General features: G+C 54.5%; 8 protein-coding genes across 8 annotated transcripts; 3 read left to right on the forward strand and 5 right to left on the reverse strand.

Annotated features, from left to right (window-relative positions):
* On the forward strand, positions 1–738 carry BO94DRAFT_387053 (uncharacterized protein; the record flags this gene model as incomplete). Its single annotated transcript, XM_025607296.1, has 4 exons — positions 1–121; positions 191–252; positions 363–464; positions 527–738. Coding segments are annotated over 4 exons (367 nt in total), but the record flags the coding sequence as incomplete, so codon positions are not given.
* pre6 (proteasome core particle subunit alpha 4) lies at positions 588–2,065 on the reverse strand. Its single transcript, XM_025613023.1, has 5 exons — positions 1,910–2,065; positions 1,830–1,836; positions 1,724–1,776; positions 1,271–1,658; positions 588–1,209 (listed from the first exon to the last, which is right to left on the reverse strand). The coding sequence occupies exons 1-5, from the start codon at positions 1,935–1,937 to the stop codon at positions 876–878; spliced, it is 810 nt and encodes a 269-aa protein (XP_025461271.1). The 5' UTR covers positions 1,938–2,065; the 3' UTR covers positions 588–875.
* An 89-nt stretch (positions 2,066–2,154) lies between these two features.
* On the forward strand, positions 2,155–2,916 carry BO94DRAFT_387150 (uncharacterized protein). The gene has a single exon (XM_025607298.1). It carries the CDS (start codon positions 2,537–2,539, stop codon positions 2,792–2,794), a length of 258 nt encoding a protein of 85 aa, XP_025461272.1. The 5' UTR covers positions 2,155–2,536; the 3' UTR covers positions 2,795–2,916.
* A 363-nt stretch (positions 2,917–3,279) lies between these two features.
* BO94DRAFT_387109 (putative RNA binding protein (Arp)) lies at positions 3,280–5,648 on the reverse strand. The gene is made up of 4 exons (XM_025607297.1): positions 5,337–5,648; positions 5,120–5,177; positions 4,290–4,996; positions 3,280–4,221 (listed from the first exon to the last, which is right to left on the reverse strand). Exons 1-4 carry the CDS (start codon positions 5,487–5,489, stop codon positions 3,301–3,303), a joined length of 1,839 nt encoding a protein of 612 aa, XP_025461273.1. The 5' UTR covers positions 5,490–5,648; the 3' UTR covers positions 3,280–3,300.
* Positions 5,649–7,352: 1,704 nt separating this feature from the next.
* On the reverse strand, positions 7,353–10,921 carry BO94DRAFT_629361 (condensin subunit YCG1; the record flags this gene model as incomplete). Its single annotated transcript, XM_025617557.1, has 2 exons — positions 7,353–8,821; positions 8,873–10,921. The coding sequence occupies 2 exons, from the start codon at positions 10,919–10,921 to the stop codon at positions 7,526–7,528; spliced, it is 3,345 nt and encodes a 1,114-aa protein (XP_025461274.1). The 3' UTR covers positions 7,353–7,525.
* A 488-nt stretch (positions 10,922–11,409) lies between these two features.
* BO94DRAFT_540952 (cysteine synthase A) lies at positions 11,410–12,793 on the forward strand. Its single transcript, XM_025613024.1, has 2 exons — positions 11,410–11,630; positions 11,684–12,793. The coding sequence occupies exons 1-2, from the start codon at positions 11,516–11,518 to the stop codon at positions 12,679–12,681; spliced, it is 1,113 nt and encodes a 370-aa protein (XP_025461275.1). The 5' UTR covers positions 11,410–11,515; the 3' UTR covers positions 12,682–12,793.
* Positions 12,794–12,993: 200 nt separating this feature from the next.
* BO94DRAFT_629363 (HAD family hydrolase) lies at positions 12,994–14,625 on the reverse strand (the record flags this gene model as incomplete). The annotated part of the gene is made up of 4 exons (XM_025617558.1): positions 13,890–14,625; positions 13,778–13,827; positions 13,565–13,713; positions 12,994–13,500 (listed from the first exon to the last, which is right to left on the reverse strand). The coding sequence occupies exons 1-4, from the start codon at positions 14,618–14,620 to the stop codon at positions 12,994–12,996; spliced, it is 1,437 nt and encodes a 478-aa protein (XP_025461276.1). The 5' UTR covers positions 14,621–14,625.
* A 568-nt stretch (positions 14,626–15,193) lies between these two features.
* BO94DRAFT_480595 (translocation channel protein TIM22) lies at positions 15,194–15,846 on the reverse strand (the record flags this gene model as incomplete). The annotated part of the gene is made up of 3 exons (XM_025608817.1): positions 15,194–15,532; positions 15,607–15,702; positions 15,766–15,846. 3 exons carry the CDS (start codon positions 15,844–15,846, stop codon positions 15,194–15,196), a joined length of 516 nt encoding a protein of 171 aa, XP_025461277.1.
* Positions 15,847–17,395: the final 1,549 nt, after the last annotated feature.

Consider the following 17,395-nt stretch of genomic DNA (forward strand, 5'->3'; position numbering starts at 1 on the left):
AGCCGCCCCCTCATCCAAACTAACCCTGTTCCTTTCTTCCCCCGCAGGCAAAAAATGGTTCGACTGCGCCGAATGCCACCAAGAACAAGAATCCCACTCGCTCACCAAAACCAACGAAATGGTACCCTTCTCTCCTCCCTCCTTATAAACCAAACCAAAGCTTCCCCCTAAACAACCACCTACGTCACAGGTCTTCGCCTGCAAAAAGTGCAAAAAGTGTTTCCGGAAAGACGCGACGGAGTTTGATGAGAGGTGCGTCACCCCACCCCCACTTGGTGTCCCCGAGGGGTACGAACATAGGAAAGGGGGGAAATCAACATTAGGTTATTGGATGGGCTTGGCTGATTTGGGAGGAATTTTAGTGACGAGTACTGCCCGCACTGCGATAACCATTTTGTGATCGAGGCGGTTACGCCGACGCCTACGTTGCAGGTGGAGGGCGAGGATGCGCGTGTGGATTCTAGGTTGGTTTCTCTGCTTCGGGGTTCACGCGTTATTTTGTATATCTTGTACTGACAATCAGTAGAATGCTCAAAGACGACCGTGTTCGTGGGCACCAGGAACGCTCCATCTTCAACTTCAAAGATCTCTCCGATCGCATGGGCTAGCCGCCCCTTCCGACGGCTTACGAACGATACTTACGATCTCATGCACTACATCCTTTCTAACCTTGTATATCACCCCTAGACCTTCTCCATATATCCAGATCAGAGACCCCGTGGATTACCGTATAAAGGAGTTTATTTTCGTGAAAAAGGACGTAAAGCAACCGCTTCTGCAAGATCCCTGGAATATTAACCGGATATAAGCACGCACGAGTCTCATAGTTCGACGTAGCCCTCGTAGCCCTCTAGTTTATCGCATCCACCGATCGCCTACTCCCGGCTCTCGCCCTCGCCGCCACCGGGCCGTGTTAGGATGGCCGCCGTCGTGGTGCCGCCCCGACCTGTCTTCTTCTTGGCCGCCTCCTCCTGCTTCTCCGTCTCTATGTTCTTCACGTACGACTCGATCTGGTCATCCGGCAGCATCTCGATCGTCTGGCCGGGCGACATGATGGCCACCTCGATGTTCTTCGCGCCGGTCTGCACGACCTCCAGCAGCGACTTGATGGTCAGCTGGATGGTCTGTTCCCGGTCCATATCAGCCTGGTGGTTGCGTTCGAGGAACTCGCGAACCGTCTTGCTGGACCGTCCGATAGCATTGGCTTTCCTATATTCCATCATCAGTCAGCCAAAATCCAACCCCCGATACTCAGAATAGAAAAACCCACCAAGCAGAGTAGATACCCGAAGGCTCGGTCTGGTATAGTCTCGGCGTCTTATCATTCGGGTCGAATCCAACAACCAGGGTACTGATACCGAAGGGTCGGACACCTCCACTCTGCGTGTACCGCTGCTGTACCCCGGCAATGTATTTGGTGATGTATTCGATGGTGACGGGGTCTTCGACCGTCAGACGGTGGGACTGAGCTTCTAGGCGGGCCTTGTCGATGAGGATACGAGCGTCGGCGTTCAGACCGGCGAAAGCCAGGACGGCGTGGTTGTCCACCACGGCGATCTTGGAGGGTGTGATGCGGGTATCTTGGAGCTTCAGAGCGGAGCGCTTCTCGCAGCCGATAACGACAACGTCCTTGCCTTTCACTCCGACGGCGCAGGTTCCTGGTTGACGGGAGGGGTGGATGAGTATGATGGGGTGTGGTTTCGTGCGGATCGGTTAGACGTACCTCTCTTGACGGCTTCCATGGCGTATTCCACCTGGAAGACGTGCCCGTCAGGGCTGTAGGAGGGTTAGGGAGTGTTTCTGGAGCTCATCAAGTCGGAAGTTCATACCTGAAGACTGTGAAGCTGTTAGCATCGAGAATCCCTTCATCAACGAGGCCAGGAGCCAAGGTAGTAGCTAGCTGTCTTACCTGAAAGAGCTCGATCATATCCAGACATTATGGGCAGTAGGCGGAATGTAGGGGGTGAATAAAAGCAGGGAGACTGAGAGAAGGGTCAGGAAGCAAGAAAGGCGTCAGAAAGATACAATTCGTAGTCTTGGGTCGTAGAATGCTGGGGATCCGGTGTCCGGGCGATGACAGATGGAGGTGGACGCGAGGCCCGCCTTGAGAGCTCCCAAGCGCTTGGCGCGCGGCTAGCCGCATGACGCTGCCCGCCTTCCATGTTGGGTGGCAGAGAACAGGCAGTATACAGAGTACAACTACGAATTGAATTCTTAGCCTAAGAACTGTAAAGAAAACACAGTCCACTGTACATGGAATTCTAACGGCATCAGCTTCATGGACACCATGCTTCAGGCCGTACCTGCACCCAACTCAACCGGTTTACCAAGCAAACACACACAAGTAGACATAACGATTCCAGATGCATACAAAAGAACTACCCCACGAAGCAACCTGCATCCCAGCCCTTGACTCCCCGATCCCGGCCCAGTGACGCTCGGCCCATGCTGTACATCAACGCTGAAAGGCTGTACTGGTGAAAGATAATCACGTGTCGACTTTTGAGGGACAGAACGACGAAGCCCGCGGGAAAGTATGTGTAAAGACAAGACGCGAACAGTAAATAATATGAAGAACAGTACAAGAATTATGGACACCCAGAACAGTCTTGTCGCACGCACGACTCCCAATCCATGTGCCTCGCGGATGTCCCAAATTCGTCGCTGCTGGTCGAAATTTTGCTGGCTCAAAAGGAATACCCCAACACCCCCAACAGAGTCCGTTCCATTGTATCCCAACCATGATCAATACCGTGATTCTCCAATGATCCCTATTGTCGAAGCGCGCAGATGAACTCGGAAAGCCAAAGAAAAACAATATCTAGAATGCAATGCCATGCTCGAACCGTCCTAGCCAGCTAACCTCCGCCGGAGAGGTGCCCAGGACGAGAGAACGGCGCGAAGCCCATGCCGCTCCATGAAGAAAACAAACGCGAAACGAAGAAGTGGATAGGACCGCCTGGGCCCACCTGCCCGGACGGTCTTCTATGCCCTCAAACATCGCTTGCAAACACGTAAATAATAAGACATACCGAAAATGGTCAGACGTCAAATCTGCGAGAGACCAGGCAAAACAGAAAGGATCAAATCGGACGAAACGACGACACGCTACCGGCCTGCTCCTCCCAACCCTATGCACCAGAACTGCAGAATTCCTTATACAAATGCGCATCAACGGAATACCAACCGTCGCATATACCAACATATCCAGACCACCATATGGACAAAAACCGTCAGGGAGAACCGTCGTAGAAAATAAATCGCAAAACTCCCCGGCCGAAGCTTTGGCTTCCACGGCCTTTACGCCGGGGACTTGTTAGCACCCGCACCGTTGCGGCGAGAGTGGGCGTCCTCTCCCACCGTCAGGCCTCCCAAGCCCGTGGAGAGAAAGGCAAAGGGGTCGCTCGATCCGTCGTTGCCGTAGAAGGCGCCGTTAGAAGCGCTGGTGGACGAAGTGTGATCGGCACCCGTAAAGGCAGCCTGAGCGGCCGGGTTGGCGAACGAGGCCGCGGAGTGAGAAGCGTTCGCGGAGCCATAACCAGCGTTCATCTGACCCATGGGGGGATAGGCGGCCGGGGCACTGCCCAAGCCGGAAGGCAAAGCGTAGTTGTTGGGAGGCGCGGCGAACTGCTGGCTAAAGCCGCCAAAGCTGCCAGTCGAAGCCGTAAAGGGTCCGGGTGCTGGGGTGCTACTCATGGAGTTGGGACCCATGCCGAAGCTCGAGGGAGGGTCCATGGGAGACGGGAAGGCCGAGTCAGCGACGACTGCCGCCCCAGACCGAGGAGCACCGCAACGCAGGCAGTTGATGTTCTTGGCGAAGTTGTGGTAGCCGCAGCCCTCGGAGCCACATTTCCAGTCACCAGCACGGAAGGGCACCACACCACCGTTGCCTCCCATGCCCCGGGAATGGCCCATTCCGTGGCCGTGACCCATGTGAGGAGGCATCATCGACGGGGGGCCGTAGCCGTAGGCCCCGTATCCCATCGGGTCAGGGGCAGCTGCCATAGCGGGGAACGAGCAACGGAAGCATGCCGTGCGGCGCTGGAAATTAGAGAATCCACACGAGGGGCAAGTCCAGTCACCAGGGCGGGGACGGTTCTTCGAGGGGGGGAATGGTGTGAGGATCTCAGCGGCACGGTCAAGGACACGGCTGGACGAAGGAGAGACCTCGATAGCCTTTTCGTTGAGGGCACGACCATTCATGCAGAGACTCTCGGCAGCCTGCAGGGTCACGTTAGATATCCAGCTCGGGGATAAAAACAGAAAGGGGCGAACAGGCTATTACATACCTCTTCATGGGACGAGAAAACCGCGAAGCCGGTGCCAGTAGGCTTGTGTTGGTCGGGAGTACGGAGGGTCCAAAAGGCGATCGGGCGGCCACCGAACTGAGTGAACCAGCTCTCCAACTCCGACTGCGTGGTATCATGGGGAAGCCCGCTCAAATGAAGAACCTTGCTGCGCTCGGTCAGGAAGGCACGAACGTCAGCCCGGGCATCCATGGGCCGGGTTAAGATCTCGGGGTGCTCATGGGGGGGCTGAGACTTCCGAATCAAGCCGCGCAGCACCCTAGCCAGTGTGATGGCCTCCTCCATGGCCCGGCGGGGAGATGCGGGGGCCAGAGCCTGCAGGTGGAAGGGAAGGTTGTGCTTGATAGGGGCGGAGGACTGGACGGGCTCGACTTCGAGAGCGGCACAGATGTTGGAGAGAGAGCTAGGTCCGAAGGGCAGCGACTCCGGGTGGTGAGTCTGCCAGCGCTGATATTCGGTGCGGAGGTCGAATGTCCGGGAGTGCTGGAGGTATGCAGGAAGCACCACGGCCTTGTCTCGAGCCTCACGAGGCAGCTGCACACGAAGATCCCATGAATCCAGCGTCACGAAGGCGAACTCCAGGTTTTTGCTGATAAGGTGCTCCTGGGCGAAAGCGTCGAACCGATTGATGGCATCGCGGAAAGTGCCTGCCGAGCGGACGTGTTCCCATGTCAGAGTCGTCAGGCTCGCTTTCAAAGACCGTCAGCCATTGAACCAGGGGACGGACGGGCACGGGGAACGGATGGAGGGACGGGAAGGAGAAGGTAAGGAATTGGTGATTAGGCAGGCTGAGGTCGACAGGGTGCACTTACTGCAAAGAGGCGTGATCGGGGTGTTGACGGGCTTGACGAGGACGCTCTCATGGTGCAACTAAGCCGAGGAAGGCAGCCGAGTTAGCGAATGGCAATGGATAGAAATTGTGGGCGGAGGTCTGAGTTCAGAGGAATGATGAACGCCCGACGGATAATCGTCCGAGCAGAGGAGGGGAAGGCTGGATGAATGAATGAACGAGAATCAAATAATGCCCACCTCTTCGCAGGTTTTAGTATCCAGCAAGATCCACCCCAGCTCAATCACCTCCGCCGAGTCCTTGGTGACGTAGACTCCATGTTCGTCGCAAGTGGTCGCGACGTGGATAACAATGTAGCGATCCAGCTTCGGGGTGGGAGCTGAAACGGCCATCGCTCACGGTCTCTTAAACGCTGGCTGGTTCTCACGCCAACGGAGCGGTAGGGGGGGGGTGGAGGAGGAGGAGAGGAAGGAGGAGGAAGGAAAAGGGACGGGTCGGAGAAAGGAAAAAACGTGTCTCTGCAGGGGACAGCAGGCGACACGGCTTCACGACTGGGGAGGAGGGGAAGAAAGAGACCGTCGTGAATAGGAGGGGAAAAGAGATCACGGGGGGGGAAAGAGGGAGGAGAAGGAGGAGGAGGAGGGGAGGAGAGGAGAAGGGAAGAAGGACGAGGGAAGGGAAAGAAGGAAAAAGAAAGTCCCAAGGCCAGGATGGGAAGAAGCAGGACGGACGAGTTCGCTGGTGGTGGTGGAGCGTCGAGATTAAAAGAAAAGTTTCGGCCTCGAGGGCATGGCCCAAATCCCCGGCGTCTATGGTTCACCTGCTACGGGGGCTGCTGGGATTCCTTCTCATCATCATCATCATCACGCTCAATTCCCTGCACGCTCTCCCTCCAGTCCTTCCGGCTTTGTTTCCGGGCATTCTCCTGGTCTGGACGAATCCCTCCTGAGGGTCGTGCTGGTCGATACATCCCAGACCATCGCCGGGTTCCGCCTGGATACGCCGTATTGTATGACAGGTCGGTACCGTCTGAACCGATCGATTCACCATCAGCGACATCCATTCCATCACCGGCCCTTAGATCAAATGGATTATCTACAATAGACAAAGAGAGGCAGAGAGGCCGCCAATTTTAACAGAACTACGACTGGTACTGGCATCCATCGACATATGGACCGGGAACCCCAACCGTCCATCTATCCATCAATCCATTATCCACACCACCTGTCAATCGACGAACCATCCCCAGAGCCAATGAACACGCTCGAGCCCATTGAATTGGGCTTGGACAGACCTGCCCTCGAAGCTGACCCCCTCAACAATAATACCTGACACTCTGACAGGCGTGACGGACCCCAGGCAGAAGGGGAATATCGGGAGTGAAACCGTACTTCTGTCTGACGGTATCTCCGACCCGGCACGCACCGCCAGGAGCTCGACTCAAGCTGATCCATTCCCATTAACCTTAAACCCTGGATATATTTTCCCCAGGCAGCCAGTGCGATAGGATGCAGCCAGTGAGGATGACATGGGCGCCCCGTGGCAATAGCCTGACTGGCCATGTGCCAGACAGACATCGCCGAATGTCAAAGCAAAGTCAATTGATTATTATTCGATCGGGAGTTGGTGCTGTCTGTTCCACCGGCGAGCAACACCAACCAGCCAGCCCAGCACAGGACAGAAGGAAAAAAACGCGACGCCGTGGAGGTTCCTGCGACGCTGGCCAATGGCGGGCGGGGAGGGCGTGGAGGGCTCCACTATCCGCCGGTCTCGCATCCGAAGGACCGCCCGGCCTGAGGAGCCAGTGCCCGCTCCCTGCATCGTGATTGGGCCTGCCCGGGTATTACCACGGCGGTAATCTTGGGTCGGTCCCTTCAAGCAATCCACGGAGCAGATTTGTTGTGCTTTGCAATCAAATGTTGATATGAGATTGTGATGGACTGTAATGGCCATCCTAGTACCAATGGACTAGTACTAATCGAGCCAGGATCATGGAGTCGGGAGAATGGGTATCACTAGTGAGGGCCAGGGCTGCTGAGTGCTGACGGCCTCCCCTGCGAGTGCGACATTTTCCAATCCCGTGGACGGACACGCTTATCACCACGCGCCATCCATATCAGGCCATGACACTGCCCATCCCTTCCCGCTTCAATAATCCCTGTCTAAACTCCCACTAGCGCGCGCCGGCAGGCTACGGCTTCGTTCACGTTCCAGATCACACGGTCCTCCCGGCACCAGGCCCAGCAGGACCGTCCCGGCGCACCTCCGCAGTATCCAATGCACCCCATGAAGAGTCATCGAGAAGTGACCATTAAAACATCATGTACACTTGTACCCAAACACCTAAATACACGACCGTCCCAGTGCTAGCCAACCATTACGCACCAAACCAAGCCATCCTCGAACGCCAACCGAATCCATGTCCACATTACTCCTCATCGTGAGCCTCAGACTTGACTATCGTTGTCCGGCTGTCCTCATTTTCATCCTCCTCCTCGATAATACTCGGCTCTAAGGAGAAGCCCCGGCGCATGAGCCCGGGTTCAATGGACGGCCGCACACTGCCTGACCGAACGCTCATCGACCGTACACTCGTCACATCGCTATCGCCTTCTTCCATGCCCTCCCGAGTCCGCGCGCTGGCTGGGCGTCCGCCGTGAGCGGCTGCCAAGAGCTTGAGAACCGCGTTCTTGACCTTGACCAGGGCATTTCGCCCAGCGGCCTCGGCGGCGAGACCTTCCTCGATCGTCTCATCCAGCAGTTCTTTAACCTCCTTGGCTAGTTCCGTATTCTCCAGCGTAATTTCACCCTGGGCACTACGGACGCTGGACCGGAATGGATCGTCGCCTTCGGGGTTACGAGATCCTGACCGTGAGGGCACCGTGGGTGGGGCGATGTAGAGCTTGCTCAGGAGCGAGAAGAGGAGTTTCTTCTCTTCCTTGGAGCAGCGGTTGGTGCCGGTACTGATCCCTAGAACACGCTCTAAGATGTCCTTGACCAGGGCCAGGTGGACGAACCCACAAGCATTGGAGCTGGCCGGTCCACCCGCCAGAACCCGTTCTCCGCCTAGCCCAACGACCCGCCGCTCGTCAGTCCACTCACCCAGCATACCCACAACGCCGGCCATCAACGCCTTCAGTTCTCTCTGGCCGACAGTCTCGTCGATGTCGCCGTCGCTGTCTTCCTCGGCTTCGAGTGAGTAGTATTCTTCCGCCGCGTTCAGGGTTGCCCGAACCAGTGGAACCGCAACCTTGCGCATGTGTTGTGTGTTCTCCACTCTTGAATGACAATACACAGGGAAGAAGTAGGCCAAAGACTGTCGCAGTGCGGGATTGTCCCGAGTACGAGGGTGGAAAAAGGAGAGCACGAGTGACTGCAGGAGTGTCTCGATGGCAGTCTGGTTGTATTCCTGGATAGCCTGGGGAATATTCGGTCCCGAGGGCGTGAATGTGTTCGTAAGCAACAATTTCGAGAGGGCTGTAGCAGCAGCTGTCTGAACACTGTTGGGCGAGCTGGACTTGAGCGATCGTGCAAAGACCTTCAGCAATGGCTTCTGGAACACTGGTGGGGCCACCATCTCGCCGTCCGCCTGAACCACAGGTACGAGCAAGGTGGGATGCGTTGTCAGCATATCACACAAGATATGGATGGCAGTCACCTGCAGGGCCTCGTGGCCCTTGCTGTAGCAGTGGATGAAAAGGGTCATGTTTTCCTCGGCCAAATTCTAAGAGAAAGTCATTAGTAGGGCGTAGTAGGCATGGGGCGAGGTTCTCACCTTGTCTAACAGACAGCAAAGTCCCAAGCACTCAAGACCTCTCTCACGGATGGGAGCTTCGTGACTGCGAACGGCAGGCACGACGAGGTTATTCAGCATGGTCACCAAGTTTATGTTGGCCTGCAGGTTGCCCTCTACATTCTGCAGCATGCACTGGGCAATGTACAGACACTTCATATTGATCACAATCTCCTTCAGGACCTTCGCTTTGGCCTCCTCTTTGTTGAAAGGCTTTTCGTCCTCGGTTTGGGGGGTTTCAGATCGGTGACGAGTGGAGCTAGCGTCGCTGATTTCGGACCTGGCAGACACAAAACTGTCTTCAGTAACAATGGTGTCGTGGACCTCAGCAATGGCTTCCAGGACAACACTGCAGAACTCGGACTCCGCTGCGGCGTTGGGGCCGCAAACACACCGCAGGGTCTCGACCGCGAGCCTGGTGCATTCCTGGGGAAGTTCAGGAACGGCCAGCGACTCGCGGAGTAGGGAGAACATCTTGCGTCGTCCGACTTCGTCACTGTAGTCCAGCGTCATGGAGATATGCAGCAGTTGTTCAACCACAAATTCCTGCTCCACAGTCTCATCATCATTGGCATCGCCGGTGTCCTTGGAAACCTTCTTCCGCTGCAAGAGGTCGGTCATGTACTTGTGTAGGTAGAACGCAAGAGCCGTGACCTCGGGTATCTTCTCGTCCGCAAGCTTATCATACTTGCCTTCATGCTCAACACGGCAGAAGTCGCTGAAAGAGCGGATCAGGAAAGCGGATTCTGCTGTGAGAGACTCCCAGAAAGGCTCGTCGAAGACGACAGCCTCGCGGTAGTCAGGACGGCCTTCCCAGAAGCTGCGCATGGCCTCATGTGCAATTCCAGACTCCACACCGGAGTTGACCACATCGATTCTCTCTAGAAGCTCTAGAAGCGCGGATGTGTTGGGTGGAGAGCGTTGACCAACCGGACCGGCTTCGGGGTCGTTGTTGGTGCCAGCGCAGTCTTCGACCCAGCGGTCGAAGAACAGCTTGCCAGTGGCCTTTCTCACGCTCTCGTCTCGATCACGGAGACCCCACCGAAGCAATTTCTCCCTCATAGACAGCGAGAGATGTCGGAAGTCACCGAGGCTGGGGAGAAGGCGTGAATACAGGGCCCGTCGAGTGCCTGCGTCAAGATCACGGGCTCGTTCAAGGAGGTATTTCAGGGTTCCGGGCACGAGAGGCAGGTTGATAAGCAGCGTCTTTCGCACATCGGCACTCGTATCGTTCTGCATGATGTCAATGAGTCGCTCGAGAAGAGCCTTGCTTTCATCGTTGTCGTCGTCCTCGTTGCCCGCGAGGCGGCCTAATCCCATCACAGCCTGCACTCTCACGGCAGGCTCTTTGTCTCTGATGCGCTTCAAGAGGCCTCCGCGGATCGCACGATATTGGTCGTCGTCTATCGTTTCCAAAGAGTTGACAATGTGGGCAATGATCTGAGTGGCGCGGAAGCGGACCGTTTTGTCTTTCGTGGCCAGCAGGGGAATGACCAAATTGATCAGACTGGTCGTCAAGCGAGCAGTTGGTGTCCCGGGGGAGTTTTCCATATCGTCTTCTTCTTCGTCCATGGCAAAAAGCTCCGCATCCTTCTCGGAAGCCTGCGTCAGGAACGCGCCGAGAAAGCGCAGGAGGCGGTCGCCGACAGGCTCTGATTTCTTGATAGGGAGAATGCGGAGGGCACAGCGGCTGACTTCCACGTTGAATTCCTTCTCTGGCAGAGTCTCTTCGGATGGAAGCAACAGCTCTGGTTGAGCCTTCTTGCCATCCTTCTTGGACGTCTGCTGGGGTATGCCGCAGCAGGCTTCTTGGAGCTTTCTTAGTCGCACGGCGAGTTTCCGATGACCGGTCGTAGAGCGCTGGGCATCGGCGAAGATGGAGCAAACATCGCGGCGCAGATTGGGAAGAGCCTCGGGCAGCGCGGGCTCCTCGGGTATAGCGAACGAAGGCGTCACAGATCCAGCGCGCGAGGGCTGCGCGGAGGGTTTGCGCGTGGCGGTGGAAGTTGAACGGGCGGATCGGCCAGGCATGGTGGCTCAATGGTGGGGTGGGGTATCGTCTCAGACAGCTCAGTAAGGGGTATGGAGTCAAAAATCGTCAAAAATCATCCTAAATCGGTGGCATTGATAAATCCAGGCGTATCGTCCGTCCGCGGGGTGTTTGGCGTCTGTCAAGTCTGGAGGGGTTGAAGACAAAGACGGTTGCTGGCCGATCCAAACATTGCGGAGGTGTCACGGGGCAGGATAAACAAACAGCCCAAACGGGAAGCCCGATAAGGGCTAGGGCTGCACGTGATACAGCTATTTTCTACATAGTACTAACATTATTACCTACAGGGACCAACTTGATCTTGGGTCAAGAGCTCACAGAAGAGTGATGTCATTGTTCTTGGCTTCTCATGGTCTCACTGTTTCCATCAACAGCCAATAATGCCGTGCCATCGCATTAATCCAAGTGCCCGTCCAGCTCCTTCACCTCAATGAGCAGCATGAGCAATCACGCCATCGACCACGTGATGGAGATGACTAACGCCGACCATCGGCATCTGAGATTCGGGGTTCGCGGGTGTTACTCTGCCCATTCTCCAGGCGTTCTGGTTGTGATATTAGCGAGCAATTGACAGCATGTTCCGCCAGAGCATCCGGCGGTTTGGCACGACTGCCCTTCGCGCAGCGGAGGGAACCTCTTACAATGTCCGCGTGTCCAAAGCACAGGGCTTCGTCAACGGCCTCACGGAAGGTATGCAGCTTCTCTGCCATGCCCGCCTACAGCCGCATACTAACCCCTCACAGCCATCGGCAACACCCCCCTCATCCGCCTTAAGAAGCTCTCCGACGAAACCGGCTGCAACATTCTCGGAAAGGCCGAGTTCCAGAACCCCGGAGGAAGTGTCAAGGACCGAGCTGCTCTGTTCGTCGTCGAGGATGCGGAGCGGAAGGGCCTCCTGAGACCCGGCGGTACCGTGGTCGAAGGAACCGCAGGAAATACCGGAATTGGTCTCGCACACGTCTGCCGCTCCAAGGGCTACAAGCTCGTCATCTACATGCCCAACACTCAGTCTCAGGGCAAGATTGACCTCTTGCGCCTGCTCGGTGCGGAGGTGTACCCCGTCCCCGCCGTCGCCTTCGACAACCCGCAGAACTACAACCACCAGGCACGCCGCCACGCCGAGTCGCTGGACAATGCCGTCTGGACCAACCAGTTCGACAACACCGCTAACCGTCAGGCACATATCGAGACGACCGGTCCGGAGATCTGGGCCCAGACCAACGGACAGGTCGACGCCTTTACCTGCGCCACGGGCACCGGCGGCACCCTGGCTGGCATTACGCGCTACCTGAAGACCGTCAGCGACGGCAAAGTCAAGAGCTTCCTCGCCGATCCCCCGGGCAGTGTGCTGCACAGCTACATCCAGAGCGGCGGCAACCTGATCGACCGCACGGGCAGCAGTATCACGGAGGGCATCGGCCAGGGTCGAGTCACGGACAACCTGCAGCCGGACGTTGGTCTGCTGGACGGATCGCTGAACATTCCGGACGAGAAGTCGATCGAGATGGTGTACCGCTGTTTGGACGAGGAGGGACTCTACCTGGGGGCCAGCTCTGCGTTGAACGTGGTGGCCGCGCAGGAAGTGGCGAAGAAGCTGGGCAAGGGACACACGGTGGTGACAATTCTGTGCGACGGTGCGTACCGGTACGCAGACCGGCTGTTCTCGAAGTCGTGGCTGGAGATGAAGGGACTTCGTGGCGCGATCCCTAAGCACCTGGAGCGCTACATTGTGCTGCCTTAGGTTGCTCGTGAGTATGTATGATATTAAAACGTTGTGAATAGATAACGATGATGACCCTATCCAACCCTCACCGCCAACCCATCATCCAAAATAACCACCCAAAATATCCAACTCGATAAACCCTTCCTTATACTACTATTCCCATACCTATATAACAAACACCCATAACATAAAACCCAAGCACCATACATACCACATACAATACAGCACAAGCACAAGCACAAGCACAAGCACAAGCACAAACCCGTCCAAATCAATCCTTAACCCCCGACCCCAATCACCAACCCACCCTCTCACTCCACAATCTAGATTCTAGACACTATAAACCCTCAAAACCCTAACCCCAACCGCAGTCCCCAACCCCCGATTCCACATGCCCACGCCCGACACCCCAAACCGACAAAACAACCCCGCAGGCCAAGATCCATCCTCGCACTGCCTCAACACCAACTCCTCCACTTCCCCCTCGACCTCACCCCGCGTAAACCCCATACTCAAACACGCCAAGATACGCATCCCGAGCGCGAGGGCATCTACTTCTACATTCATCCTTTCTTGGAGTCTCTCCACTAGGACTTCTTTCAAAGAGGTGAGAGACGGGTCCTGAGCACATAACTGGCTCACGGCGTAGAGGAAGCTTTCGGGGGTGGGGTAGTATCTTGTTCCGTGGAGGTAGGTTCGATGGTGGAGGGTGGTGTGGATGTAGTGCAATGTGGAGGGGAGGGTGGTGTTGTAATTGTAGTTGTATTTGTGGAGGAGGCGGAGGACGTTGGTGCAGACGACGGGGTCGGTTCGGGGGCGGTGGGGGGTGAAGTATGTCTGTTGATAGTATGGGTATTGGTGTTGGTTTTGGGGGTTGGGGTAGGGTTGGGGAAGGACGTACCGTGACGATGCCATCTTCGTTTACTAGGGATGTGGTGATTCTGTCGAGCAGGGCAGATATCATTGGTTTCGGGGCGGGGAGGATAAGCCATGCTAGGGAGGTGGTGTCGACGTCGTCGGGGAAGGTGGAGGTTGTGAAGGTGGGTGGGCCTGATTTGTTTGTGTTTGTGTTAGGGTTTGTGTTGGAGAGATGGAGGGGGGTATGTATATTCACCTTGGAAGAAGTTCCAGGTTGATTCGTGGTGTTTGAGGGAGATGAGCGTTCTGGACACGATGCCGGAATATTAGTATCATTATTATATTTGAACTTGCAGGATATATCATACTCATCACCCGTAGCCTCGAGAATCAAAAGTTGCGAGAAATTCTCCAGAACGACTTGACCATCATCTACCGTGCTATGGAGGGCTTTTGCATGGCGACGGAGATATTCCATTCCTCTTTGTACGGGGTCTAGAATCGAGTTTTTGAGATTCTGGCTGAGGAGTGAGGGTTGCGTGTAGAGGATACTGTGCATGCCGATTGACTGGGCAGATATGATGTTGCCTAGCTGATTGTCGATGAAGATGATTTGCTCAGGTGGAATTCTCACCTCATCTAGGACTTTTTGATAGAAGCCTAGTTGTGGTTTGCGTGCGCTGTGTAGTCCGGATGGGAATATACGGTCGAAAATGCATGCCTTCGGATTGGTCTGCAGGAGGACTGCATCGTCTGGTTTGGATATGGCATACACTGCGATTTTGGGAACGATAGTGTTCATTTCCAATATGAGGGTCATGCCGGCGAGATTGGTGGTAAGGCTTTGGCGAGGTTGATTGAAGGTCAGGGCAATTTCTGACACGTCAATGCTGAATTGAGTGGCTAATGCTTGGTAACAATCTTCTTGGGTTAGGGTTCCTCGTTTATAGTCATGCCAGATTTGTGAAGAGAGTATGCTCTGCAGAAGTATAGGGGTTATTAAGATATCTTTTGATGGTTCCCATGTGAACAGTACACCTCCTAGATCGAAGATGATGGCTTTATATTGAGGCTGTTTCTGGGGGGTCATCTTGATCATGTAGTAGTCTCCTTGTGTGAGTAGGAGTATTTGTGGGGGAACAAGGGTATTAAATAGATGCTCCCAAGGTGTAAGAAGCAATCTACATTGTGAAACCTAATCTACATTCTTAGATTATTACTGGATCTGCATCCTGACCAAATATCTCCGATTAGCACTCATTTCTTTAATCAATCCTCTTCGTGGACTACTACATCCTCCTGCAACTTTTGATTGTTTTGATTCGCAATTGCAATGGCCAGATGTGTACTAGCTATCATACCACAGACAATGGCTGAGTCTAGACCTTATAGGTATATGATCACCCCTCTGAGGTCAGTCTATATATTATCTGCCCTGCATGCTAATTCAAGCATTTAGACCCAAAATAAACTTTAGTACTATACTCTCCGATCTAACTCTATCTATACAATAATATACAACTGAGTTGAGTAAGACCCCCAGCATCCCCCAACAAGCTCTATTATAAGAAACCCAATTCAAACAAAAACACAAACCCAACTCCATAAGCAATGCACCATCCCAAACAAAAACGCCACCCATGAACCACACCTCCAAAAAAAAAAAAACCACCTAATCATCCTTCTCCGGCATCCTCATATACGCATCAATCGCCGCACTAAAAGCTGCAAAACCCGCACACCCCGCAGCAGCAGCCTGCGGGCCCGCCTTCGCACCAAGAATACCACCCGTAATGCATCCCGCCGCCACACTATTAGTGAGATCGTTTTTGGCGCGCAGCCCCTCAACACAGCACTCGGTGCCCGAGTACAGAGCACCCACAATGCCGAAGTTCTTGGCGCTGGACCACGACCGTGAACCCATGTCCTTGAAACCGCGGCGGACTTGTTCCTTCCAGGGGAGGTCGGCGATGGCTTTGCCTTGGGGGGTGAAGGTGGAGTCGTAGGACATCTGCAGTATATCATAGCGGTGTTAGAGAGGGATTGGATGGGAGGCAGGGAGAGCAGAAGGGCAGGGGAACGTACACTGGCCATGAAGAGACCGAAGACACCTCCCAGACCGAAACCCATGGTACCGGAGATGACGGTCTTCATGGGACAGGATTCCATGGCACCGTACATCTGTTTCACTGTGTTAGCCAGATTGAGGGAAGATGATGAGGGGTGAGGAGCGAGGGGAAATACCATCTTCACCATGGCTTGCTCTTGCTCGCTCATGCCGGCCGTGTTGGGACCTGCTGCGCCGGCTCCTCCGAGGCCGCCCATCGGCGCGCTCATTCCTGGGACGTTCATGGCGTATAGGTGGTGTGCTTGCTGATGGAGCTCGACGGGGATGAGGTGGGGACGGAGTCCGAGGGAGAGCTGCGGAACACGCTCGTGGGTGTTATGGAGGTTGAAGATGACGGACCGACTATCGCATCCCCGGACTTTTTGCGGAGATGGCGACGGCGAAATTTGTTTACGGCAGACCGGAGAGGCCACAGATGCAGACCACGTGATATCCCGGGATTTCGCGATGCTTATCTACTCTAGGTACTATAGACATCCCGACTTACTTACGCTGTATCTCTATAACGTATCCGGTAAGCGAGCGCCGCACGTAAGCGAGCGCCGCACCTCCTAAATTTTGATCGCGGTCAAACACCTCGCTCATTTCAACCACTAACCATGCCTCCAAAAGCGCGTCAAAATCCAAGAGATTTAATCGAAAAGGAAGGAAGAGTCCTACTAGCAGTCTCTGCTGTAAAAAATTCAGAAATTTGCAGTATTCGTGAAGCAGCTCGTGTTTATAATGTTGCTGAGAGAACTATCCGCAGGCGACTTCATGGTATTACTACACGTGCAGAAATACGCGCCAATAATCATAAAATGACTCAAAATGAAGAGGAATCGCTCGTACAATGGATTCTATCGCTAGATCGACGTGGAGCGCCTCCCCGACCCTCTCATATACGAGAAATGGCCAATATTCTACTCGCTCAGCGTGGTACTACACCAATCCAATCAGTCGGGGAGAAATGGGTATACAACTTTATTAAACGACAAGATCGCTTGAAAACTCGCTATACTCAACGTTATGATTATCGGCGCGCTAAATGCGAAGACCCTAAAGTTATTAGGGAGTGGTTTGATCGCGTACAAATCACTATAATGCAACACGGGATCGCACAAGAAGATATCTATAATTTTGACGAAACTGGCTTCGCTATGGGCCTAGTAGCTACTGCTCAAGTAGTTACTAGAGCTGATTACTACGGAAAGGCCTCTCTTGTACAACCAGGCAATCGAGAATGGGTTACTTCAATCGAGTGTATTAACTCTACTGGTTGGGCGCTTCCTCCATGTGTGATCTTTAAAGGAAAGGTCCATATAGAGGGTTGGTATCAAGATATCAAACTCCCACGCGATAGCAGGATTGAGGTTAGTCCTAATGGATGGACTACGGACGAGATAGGCCTTCGCTGGCTTCAAAACCTCTTTATTCCTGCTACTACTAGTCATACAACTGGGGGATATCGTCTTCTAATTCTCGACGGCCATAGCAGCCATCTTACACCTCAATTCGACCAGATATGCAGTGAGAATAATATTATTCCTATCTGCATGCCTGCACATTCATCACATCTACTACAGCCTCTAGATGTTGGCTGCTTCTCGCCTTTAAAGCGGGCGTACGGCAGCTTAGTAGAGAAGCAGGCACGCTTAGGAATCAACCATATCGACAAGCTTGATTTCCTAGAGGCCTTTCCACAAGCTCGCAAACGCGCTTTTCAAACAGATACTATTCAGAATAGCTTCGCAGGTGCTGGCCTAG

The sequence above is a fragment of the Aspergillus sclerotioniger genome (genome assembly GCF_003184525.1).
Source record: "Aspergillus sclerotioniger CBS 115572 chromosome Unknown BO94scaffold_81, whole genome shotgun sequence".
NCBI lineage: Eukaryota > Fungi > Ascomycota > Eurotiomycetes > Eurotiales > Aspergillaceae > Aspergillus > Aspergillus sclerotioniger.